This window comes from Micromys minutus, assembly GCF_963924665.1.
Source record: "Micromys minutus genome assembly, chromosome: 8".
Taxonomy (NCBI): domain Eukaryota; kingdom Metazoa; phylum Chordata; class Mammalia; order Rodentia; family Muridae; genus Micromys; species Micromys minutus.
This window is the reverse complement of record NC_137977.1, coordinates 24,751,189-24,762,576: the sequence shown is the minus strand read 5'-3', so window position 1 is coordinate 24,762,576 and position 11,388 is coordinate 24,751,189. Positions and strand designations below refer to the sequence as shown.

General features: G+C 43.1%; 2 protein-coding genes across 2 annotated transcripts; both read right to left on the bottom strand.

Moving 5' to 3' along the window:
* Positions 1–3,840: 3,840 nt before the first annotated feature.
* LOC308423364 (protocadherin beta-15-like) lies at positions 3,841–6,225 on the bottom strand (the record flags this gene model as incomplete). Its single annotated transcript, XM_080920096.1, has 1 exon — positions 3,841–6,225. One exon carries the CDS (start codon positions 6,223–6,225, stop codon positions 3,841–3,843), a length of 2,385 nt encoding a protein of 794 aa, XP_080776222.1.
* Positions 6,226–8,823: 2,598 nt separating this feature from the next.
* On the bottom strand, positions 8,824–11,151 carry LOC308423133 (protocadherin beta-18-like; the record flags this gene model as incomplete). The annotated part of the gene is made up of 1 exon (XM_080919776.1): positions 8,824–11,151. The coding sequence occupies one exon, from the start codon at positions 11,149–11,151 to the stop codon at positions 8,824–8,826; it is 2,328 nt and encodes a 775-aa protein (XP_080775902.1).
* Between the last annotated feature and the right edge of the window lie 237 nt (positions 11,152–11,388).

The window sequence follows — 11,388 nt, the reverse complement described above, 5'->3', positions numbered from 1 at the left end:
AGCCTGGGGACCCCAGTGAGGGTGCTGGAGGGCAGATGAAGGAGCTGAAGGGAGTTGCGGTCTCATGGAAAGAACAATATTATCAACCAACAATATTATCTTCCACAGCTCCCATGGACTAGATCACCAACCATTGAGCATGCATTGAGAGCTCTATGGCTTTAGTTGCATATGCAGCAGAGAATAGCATTGTGAGAGGAGGCTTTTGGTCCAGGGAGAGCACATTTTTCCAATGCAGGGGAATTCCAAGGCACTGAGGTAGAGAGGGTGATTGGGAGCTAGTGTACCTTTGTGAAGACAAGTAGAGGGGGAGGAGGATGGAAGTGGGGCGGGCAAAGGGAATAACATTTCAAATGAAAATACAGAGAGTATCTAATAAAAATATTTAAAAATTATATATTACAAATATCTAGAAAAAGGAAGAGTATAATTGTATAAATTATAATGTAAAAATAGCTTACAAGATAAAAATTAATATTATAAATACTGTTCTTCAAAATTCCATATTGCTCAAAATTTTTGAGATTTTTAAAATTTAAATAATAAGAAAACAACTTACCAACAGAAAACAGAAAATTGGAATTGTGGGATATCAAATTGAGTGAAGTCTTCTCAAACCAAAAATGTTTACTCATGAGTGGTTTATTGGTCAAGTATACCAAAGTCACAAAAGTAAAAGAAAAATAATAAAACCTTTGTTAGTTATTCTTCTATTGATGCAATAAAATACCATGACCAAATGAGACTGAAGGAAGAAAGTGTTTATTTTTGCTTACGTTTCCAGAGGGAGAATATACAATGGTTGGTGAGGTGCAGCAGCAGGCAACAGAGCAAAAAGCTGACAGATCACATCTTCAGTCACAAGCACCAAGGGAAGAAAAGAACCTGGATGTGGAGTAATGCTATGAGCTCTTGAAGTCCACCTGCAGTGAGGTGTTTTCTCCAGCAGACTGCCTCCTCAAACAGATCCAGCAACTGGGGACCAAACACTCAACTATATTAGCTTATGGGAGATGATTTTCATTCAAATAGTCACAAATACCTTATGTAAACCTTCATATAATAGACAAGTCTTGTGCGTCAGAGAGTGTGTTATACAATTACTGAATTTCACATTACATTATACCTGTCAAGGAGCATGAGCTAAAATTCATTAAAAGTGTGCTAATAGTAGAACAACAATATCAACCAACCTGGATACCCCAGAGCTCCCAGACACTAAACACCAATTAAAGAGTACACATGGAGTGACCCATGGCACCAGCCACATATGCAGCAGAGGATGGTTTTGTCGGACACCAATGGGAGGAGGGGCCTTGGTCCTGTGAAGGCTCAATGCCCCAGTGTAGAGCAACGCCAGGGTTGGGAGGCAGGAGTGGGTGGGTTGGGGGGGGAGCACTCTCATAGAGGCAGGAGGGATGGCATAGGGGTTTCTTCAGGGAAACTGAGGAAGGGGATAACATTTGAAGTGTAAATTAAGAAAATATCCAATAAAAATGTGTTTGGTCCTTCAAAGAGGCTTCTGTATTAACTCTGTAACTCTCTTCTTTGTTATTAACTCTGAGGTTTCCCAGGCACTAGGGAAAGGTTTCCCAGTTGACTTCTCTCCTATCTATGCATCCCTGCCAGCGAATTTCCTGATTTTAACATACATTATAATGCAATTAGAATGAGATTTTCCTTCCAGTCATCAGGTCCTGGGTATATCTTGCTTTATTTTTATCCGATACTTTACTATAACCAGTGAGAAGAAATCAAGTTGTACTTCTGGAAGTTTTCCTGGAAATTCCCTCTGCCAAATGTCCAAATGCATGCCTTCTTTACCTCATATAATATAAATTATGATTCAGCTAAGTTTTCTGCATTTGCATAAAAACAAAAGTCTTAATTTCCTCTAGTTTTTAATGTTTTCCTTACCTGGGCTCTTACTAGTAGTAACTTTAGCACCCAGATTTCTCCTCACCATTGCTTTAAATGATAAGTTCTATAATTCACTGTGTTCTATATGCACTGCATGCCTCACTTCCTCTTGTGTCTTTACCGGCAGACTTGTTAAGATTACATTTCTACTAAGTCTGTAAAAAGCAACCTGAACCTTTCCTGTGTCTGCACCATCACCCAATTAAAAATGAACATCCATATTTTTCTCCCAAACAGAGTTTCTCTGTGTAGCCCTGGCTGTACTGGAACTCACTCTGTAGACCAGGCTGGCCTCAAACTGAAAGCTCTGTCTGCCTCTGCCTCATGAGTGATGGGATTAAAGGTGTGCACTATCACTGCCTGGCTCCATTTCCATATGTTTAAGTCTTTTCATCAGCTGCATCCTCAGGTTTCAACCGGAGAAAGAGAACCATCAGAAAACATACCACAAGGAAATGACTTATTCTACTCTGAGAGCTTACTAGAAAGTTCGATATCTGCATATAGTCAGAATATGTCAGGTTGAAACACTGAGCCACAAGATGCACCTACAGTACTTAGGGAATTTCTTTTTCTTCCCCCTCCTCTCTCTTACTCCCTCCCAAAAAACAGTGTCTCACAGTGTAGTTCTAGATGTCCTGGAACTCATTATGTAGATCAGCTGGCCTTGAACTCGCAGAGATTTGCTTGTCTCTGCCTCCCAAGTGTGGACTAAAGGCATGTGCCACTATACCTGTCTATTCTTCATCTCTAGGGAGATTCAACTTTGCTTTTAAAGCTTTTCACTGGTTCTCTCAGACACGCCCAAATGATTTAGAATATATACCCTGTTTTAAGTTTAGCTTCTTAACAACCTTAATTTTGTTCATGTTTTGTCTCTATAATATAAAGTAATATTCACAGGTTCTAAGGACCAGGACTGAAAATCTTTGGGAAATCATCATTTTTTTTCCTTCAATAATTTCTCCAAGTCATTCAATACTACACCAGCATATTCTTACTAAATTTGTTTAGTTAACTAGTGCTAATTCTATATAATGCATCTTCTTCCACATTCCTAATCATTCAGAGCAATATCATCATCCAAAGCATATAAATACTGGCATGCTGTACCACCAGAAGCAACCTGGAATCAGGATTTGCATCAGGATTGTCTCACTATAACAAGTGACAAGCATCACTCTTCCTGGAGCTTACTGACTTTATGTCACAAGAATGTGCCAAGTGCACCCATCAGCTACAGATAGTGAAAGGCTTTTGACTTTTTCAATGCTAATTTAGGAAAGAAAGAATGGATGGTGTGGGTCTGGCTTTCATGAGAAATTTACAGTGTTGGAGACTAGAAAACACAATTAGGGAATCTGGAAGAAACTTGATGAATATGAATCACTTCCAGAGAAAACACAGTGAGGCTACTGAAGTAATAGCCATGGAAATGATAAAACTAAGGACTTCCAGTTTCAAAGTGAAGTATTATTTAAAAGAAATCATATGCTCTTCTAGGGCACCACATATCCTCAAATTCCTGATAGCATTTCTCCACCTCCAAGTGCTGTGTCTACAGACAGATCTAACCTAATTCCACAGCAAATTACACAAGCAGTCTATAAACTAATCCATTCCCCTAGGTCAGGAAATGTGCTTTTATAATCAGAATTTTATTCGTTACATAAAATACACATTCTTTAGGAGAAACTACGGAAAATTCAGTCAGGAACATGAAGTTTTCTGACATAAAATGTTAAGTAACAACAGATTTGGAAAAAACACTTAAACAGTAAACAATCTAAGAAACAAACAACAATACCATGTAAACTAGTAAAGAAAACAAAAAACAAGTACAAGTAAGCATTACTACCAGATTTGAAAAGAAAATGCAAAAGCAAAAGCGGAAAAGTATAGAGAACAAACTGTGAAGTTTTACATGCCTAGAATACTTGGGGAGGACAGATTATCTCCTAGTTGCCTACCAGAGTTTTGGTCTATAACACCAGAAAACACAGGCTTCAAGAATTTGAACTCATTACTCTGAGAATCTCCTGTCAGACACACCTCATACTGGTAGCTCTGGGACAGAGTCCCCACACCGCTGACATCCACCAGGTGGCCAGGAAAGTGTCCCTCATTCATAGAGCAGACACCCAGAGTGGCCTCCCTGGCCCTCCTGCACAGCCTCACTCCGACAAACAGCAGGACAGACAAAAGGAAGAGAGAAGACACAGAAGCCAAGGCAATGACCAGGTACAGTGTGAGCATGTCGCTGTCCTGGTGACTGGGGTCTCGCACTACCTCTGGCAGAGGCAGGTAGGGCTGGGAGAAGCCATCCACCAGAAGTACTTGAAGCATGACACTAGCAGAGCGCGGAGGATCCCCATTGTCCTTGACCAGCAGCAGGAGTCTGTGCTTGGGCACATCTCGCTCGCTCAGCAGCCTGGTGGTGCGCACCTCACCATTGTGAGCCCACACGCTGAACAGCCCGGGCTCCGTGGCCTTGAGCAGCTGGAATGACAGCCAGGCATTCTGGCCAGAGTCGCGGTCCACTGCCACCATCTTGGTGACCAGATATCCCGGCTCCGCCGCCCTGGGCAGCAGCTCAGTGCAGGGCTCTGAGGCGTTCTGCAGTGGGTAGAGCACGAAGGGCGCATTGTCATTGTCGTCCAGCACCACCACGCGCACCAAAGCCTGGCTGCTGAGCGCGGGTGAGCCTCGATCTGTGGCAGCCACGCGGAACTCAAAGGCTTGCAGGGTTTCGTAGTCTAGTGCCCTGAGCGCGAATAGCTGCCCATTGTCAGCATTAATGGAGATTAGAGAGGTGAGGGCCAGCTGTGAGTCATGGGGCTGCGGCAGCGAGTAGGTGATGTGGGCATTGGAGCCTGAGTCTGAGTCTGTGGCGCTGATGGTGCCTATGTGCAGGGCGGGGCTGTTGTTCTCGTGGACGAACATAGTGTAGGAGGTTTGGGTGAAGGCAGGGGCGTTGTCGTTGACGTCGGAGACATGCACTGTTATGGTGTGCTGGGTTGTGAGCCTGGGTGTGCCCAGGTCGGTGACAGAGATGGTAATATTGTACTCAGCTCTGATCTCTCTGTCCAAAGCTCCATCTGTCATCAATCTATAAAAGTTTTCAACGGAAGGTTCCAGTGTAAAGGGTACACCATCCTGGATGGAACAAACTGTCCTTCCATTTTCTCCAGAGTCTCGGTCTCGAACCCGAAACAGAGCCACCTCTGTCTCTGGTAAATTTTCTGGGATAGGATTGGTGAGGGATGATATAATTAATTCCGGGTAATTATCATTGACATCCACCACGTGAATAGAAACAGAGCATTTTCCAGAAAGACCCCCACCATCGGATGCCTCAATGACTAGTTCATATGAAGATGCAGTCTCAAAGTCCAGTGTTTTAATTAGTCGAACTTCTCCTGACAGGGCGTTTAGCTCAAAAGTTTTGCTCATCTCCTGGGAACTATGAAAAAGAGAGTATGATACCTCTCCGTTTGTCCCAGTGTCTAAATCCTCAGCAGAGACCTTAGCAATGAGGGAACCCAAGGGGCTGTTCTCTAGGATTTGCACCCAGTAGAAAGCCTGTGAAAACTCAGGGGCGTTGTCATTGACATCCATGACAACAATCCTGACTTGCGAGGTTCCAGTCTTGGGCGGAGAACCACCATCAAGTGCTGTCAGAGTTAATCTGAACTCTGCCTGCTCCTCCCGATCAAGCTCTTTGTCCAGCACCAGCTCAGGGTATTTTCCCCCATCACCCCGGTTGCGGACGGAAACATGGAAATGAGAATTGGTACCAATGTTATAGTTCTGAATGCTGTTATTTCCCACATCCAAATCCTGAGCAATTTTGAGTGGAAATGCAGTGCCAACAGGGCTATTCTCTATGATTTTCACGGTCATTTCTCTTTCTAAAAACTTAGGAGAATGATCATTAATGTCTCCTACTCGCAACTCAGCTTGAAATATTTCCAGTGGCTTTTTCAGTAACACTTGGAAATGAGTGATACAGGGCTCAGTGGGGCCGCACAGCTCCTCCCGGTCCAGTTTTTCATTTAAGATTAGCTTCCCAGTCTGTAGATCGAGCTGCAAGCGTGATTCATTTTCCTCAGACACTACCTGGGCTCCTCGAGCAGCTAGCTCTGCAACTCCCAGTCCTAGGTCCTGGACTAGATCTGCCAAAACAGTGCTGTGCGTTTCCTCCATCACAAAGTAACGGCGGGGTTCCCAGCTTGCCCCAGCCACTCCCAGCAAGAGAAAGATCAACAGAACTTGCCTTTGTCTGTGTTCTCTTCCAATCTTCATCTTTGTTTCTGGACTCAGGGTACAAGGGCATCCAGATAGCGGTCGACCTGTTAGTTAATAGCCTGTTCCGAAGTGTAGATTAGCAGCATTCTCTGGAACGTTAAACGTCTGAGCTCTGCCTAAGGTTTTTTCTGCCTGGGATCTGCAGAAGCATTTTTTTTTAAAATCCCCTTTCTGTGATCCTCATTTTTCAAATCTTAGCCTGCAGCGCCACCATGCGTTGACTATGCTCTTGAACAGATAGCCGTGTGGTTTCACTCTTTTAAAAGTCTATTTGGTTTTCAGAAGTTTAAACACTAAACATTATTTTAATTCTTCAGTCCCTCATTCAACAAAAATCTTGTTATAAATGCATCAGATTCTAAAATTTACAAGAATAAACAACCCAGACAAGCTGCCTACGTTCTAGAAATTATACAGTCTGTATTGGAGAGAGGGAGAGAGAGAAAGAGAGAGAGAGAGAGAGAGAGAGAGAGAGAGAGAGAGAGAGAGAGAGAGAGAGAGAGAGAGAGAGAGAGGAGAGAGAGAGAGAGAGAGAGAGGTGGGGGGAGGGAGGGAGGGAGGGAGGGAGGGAGAGGGAGAGGGAGAAAAAAGGGAGGGAGGGAGGGAGAAAGGGAGAGAGAGAAGGAGGGAGGGGGAGAGAGAAGGAAGGGAAGGAGACAGACAGACACAGAGAGAAAACACATTACTTATTGATGAGTCACTTTGAAAATTTAGTAACATGTATCCATGCGATTTCTTAAAATTCTTTCAGCATAAAGTGGGGTTAATACTTCAGGGGTTTCTTTGTAATTTTATGTCTCTTGGGTACCAAAATTGTGGTTTCAGTTGGTTGGGTTTCATAAAGAAAAAATCTACATGTTACTTCCAGTTTATGATATACTTTCTATATTTAGTCAGCAACTTAAAATTGTATACAACTATTCAACTATGGGAAAACCCATATGAAAGCACCTCTTTCCCCATATTTTTTTCCTCTGGTGTTTTTTCTCATACGCTGCATAGTTGAATATGTTGGATTATTTTCGTTGTGTAACCTGTAAGTACTCCCCATTGCTTGCATTATTGCTGCACCCCATTATCCAAAATAACCTTTGTGAGAGGGAAGATGCTCAGCAAATATTTGCTTAATTTATCATAGAATAAAACACAAAATTGTGAGGATTTTTCCTATTGTAATTTTTTTTTGCTTAGTTAGGATTCTTACTTATTTTAAAATAAGCTGAATAAACAAAGACAGAATTTTCTTCAGTAGCAATTCTCCATACTCTTCTAATAGTCCTTTGAAGCAACAAGGAGATATCTAAACCATCTTTTCATTAATGGAAAAACACTAAGGTTTGTCAAGATCTTGCCTTGGCTTCCTGAGACTATCGCTACTGCTATCTTCAAAATTTTACATTTAGACAAATGCTTCACATATCCTTTTGGTGCCACTGTAATAGTTTGCAAGTATTTTAATTGCCCTTTATTAACATGAAAATCTTAATAAAAATAAAATTACCAGATATAGTTTACTAATCCAGGCAAAAATATCAAAACATGCTTTTAGAACAAACAACCAGCATTTGCTAAGTGGTACTAGAAACATTTTTTACAAGAGTACATCTTAGTTCTCTGTACCCAGTTTCCAACCCAGTAGTGAAAGTCATGTCAAATGAAGGTCCTTCATAGAACTACTTGCTTGGTATGCCTTTCCTTTCATTTCTAAGCGACTGACTACACCAAAAGATGACATCACTTTTTTGTAACATTTCTAACAGAGAGACTAGGATATACCTGGTTTCTAAAGTGAATTTAAAAGTAACCAGGATCAGACTGGTTCAGCTTAGGTTAGCAATGGCCATCACTTGATCCAATTGTTTGAAACCATAGAGGGACATGAGTTCAAAACAAACAGAGCTTTGATCCTATACCTATGCTGAAGACAGTTATTTTCAGAAAATGTGAGGTGTCACCGGAGGATTCTAGCTTTTTACAAGATTTGTGAAAAATCCTAAAACATTTTAACACTATTTAAATGTACGGCATATTGAGCATTCATTAAACCAGTAAGTCTTGACATTTTAGAGAAATTGTCATTCCCAATGAATACTGCTGTACTGTTAACAAAACCATGCATTTTTCAGACACTCTAAATATTCTAGACAGAAAATCATAGTATTAGATTAGATAAAAGATGTACTGATAATTCATTACATTTGTATTACATTTATCTTCAAAACATCAATGCTTTCAATTTTTTTTTCTGGGAAACAACCAAATAGAATGAAGGTGAAGATTTTGAAATCAATAATGATTAGTTTTGAGAATTTACAAGGTTGAAGAAACTGTGACTTGTAAGCAATGAGTAAAGTTCTCTGCCTTTATCAGGCAATGCGGTTTTTTGAGACCAACCAGTAAGAATATACATGAAAGTTATCTCCTGAATTAGGAAAATAAAGGCAAAACATTACAAGTTCCTCATGAAGTTAAAACAATAGAAAACAAGAATGTTTAGAAAGAACCAGTGTTTATCAGGAACTAAGAGTCAACAAATTGCTAGTTGTATCCAAAACCACAGAGGAGGAATTTTCTTTCATGCAGGTCACAGCTGGCTCAAGGTTGGGAGCCAGGCTTTAGGAACGGATTATCTTTGGAATCCGACACTCCTGTCAGACACACCTCATACTGGTAACTCTGGGACAGCGTCCCAGCGCCGCTGAAGTCCATCAGGTGGCCAGGAAAATGTCCCTCAGACATAGAGTAGTCACCAAGAGAGGCTGGCCTGGCCTTCTTGCACAGCCTCACCACCACAAACAGCAGCACAGACAAGAGGAAGAGCGAAGACACAGTCGCCAAGGCAATGACCAAATAGAGAGTGAGCGCCTCCTCACCCACTTGTGTGGGGTTGCGCGCCACCTCTGTCAGTGGCAGGTAGGGCTGGGAGAAGCCATCCACCACCAACAGGTGCAGAGTGACACTGGCTGAGCGCGGAGGATCCCCATTGTCCTTGACCAGCAGCAGCAGTCTGTGCTTGGGCACATCGCGCTCGCTCAGCAGCCTGGTGGTGCGCACCTCGCCATTGTGAGCCCACACGCTGAACAGCCCGGGCTCCGTGGCCTTGAGCAACTGGAATGACAGCCAGGCATTCTGGCCAGAGTCGCGGTCCACTGCCACCACCTTGGTGACCAGGTAGCCGGGGGCTGCAGTCCTGGGTAGCAGCTCAGTGCAAGGTGCAGAGGAATTCTGCAGTGGGTAGAGTACAAAGGGCGCATTGTCATTGTCATCCAGCACCACCACCCGCACCAGAGCCTGGCTGCTGAGCGCAGGCGAGCCTCGGTCCGTGGCGCCCACATGGAACTCGAAGACCTTCAGGGCCTCATAGTCCAGCGCCCCGAGTGCAAACAGCTGCCCATTGTCAGCATTGATGGAGATGAGCGAAGCGAGGTCCAGCTGTGGATCGTGGGGCGGCAGCAGTGAGTAGGTGATGTGGGCATTGGAGCCAGAGTCTGAGTCTGTGGCACTAATGGTGCCTATGTGCAGGGCGGGGCTGTTGTTCTCGCGGATGAACATGGTGTAGGAGGTTTGGTTGAAGGCAGGGGCGTTGTCATTGATGTCAGATACCTGCACTGTTATGGTGTGCTGGGTTGTGAGCTTGGGTGTGCCCATGTCTGAGACAGTGATGGTGATGTTATATTCAGCTTTGCTCTCTCTGTCCAGAGGGCTCTCTGTCACCAGAGTGTAGAAATTCTTGAAAGTAGGTTTCAAGAGAAAAGGGAGTTTGTCTTGAATTGAACACATCATTCTCCCATTTTCTCCAGAGTCTTGGTCTCGGAAACTGAAAACAGCAACCACTATCTCTGACAAACAGTTCTCTGGGATAGGGCTCATAAGAGACGTAATGACTATTTCTGGCGGGTTGTCATTTATGTCTGTAACCTGAACAATAATGGCCGATTTTCCAGAGAGACCACCACCATCAATGGCTTGAACATTTATTGTATAAGACTGAATTAACTCAAAATCTAGGTGTGTTTTCAAATGGACTTCACCAGAGACTGCATTGATTTCAAATGCGTTGTGTACATCTTTAGAGATATGAGAAAATGAATAAGTTATTTCTCCATTTATTCCTGAATCCAAATCTCTAGCAGACACCTTGATTACCAGTGAGCCCACAGAACTGTTCTCTGATACTTGGACCTCATACAGGGTTTTTTCAAACTCAGGGGCATTGTCATTGACATCTAGAACCACAACTTGAACCAGTACAGTCCCTGACCTGGGCAGGGACCCACCATCCATAGCTGTTAGTATTAAACTAATTGAAGCCTCCTTTTCTCTGTCCAGAGATCTAGCCAGTACCAGCTCTGGATATCTTCTTCCTTTCCCAGTGTCTTTTAACTTAAGGTGGAAATAAGGGTTGGGACTTATTGAATAGTTTTGGACACCATTCATCCCTATATCCAAGTCCTGAGCATTATCCATTTGGAATGAGGTTCCTGGAGTAGCACTTTCTGAGATATTTAGAAATATGCATTTTTCTGGAAACGTGGGAGTATGGTCATTTATGTCTTCAATCAAAAGCTCAGCCTGAAAAAATTGCAGTGGATTTTCCAATAACACCTGGAAATGCAATATACAGGGCTCACTGGTGGAACAAAGTGCCTCTCTGTCCAGTTTTTCATTCAAAAGCAAGCTGCCAGTCTCCAGTTCTAACTGCAAATAAGGCTGATAGTCATCAAATATAACTCTGGCCCCCCTTGCAGCCAGATCACTCACATTCATATCTTTAACTATATTGGCTATAGAGAAGCCGGTCTCCATTTCTTCTGCCACAGAATAACTCCAGGTCTCCGAAAGAACCGAAGACCCTTCTAGGAAAACAAAGAAAACCAGCACTTGCCTTACATACTGAGCAGCAGCTCCAGCTCCAGGCTCCATCCTTCTTTAGACAAAATGCTTTCTGCTGTATTGTTTCCACTTGGTCTCCAGAAGCTCAGAGAGTGGCTCTGCTCATCTGGACCTTTGGGAATTTTTAGATTTGTGATCCTTTCTGGAGGGTCTTGTGGGTGCCCCACCTTTGTAGAAAGCCTGTGTGCTGTTTTATCCAGTGCGTTTGCTTCTGCTGGTTAAAGTTATGAAACATTGTCTCATCCTATCCTGCAGCGCCACCATGTG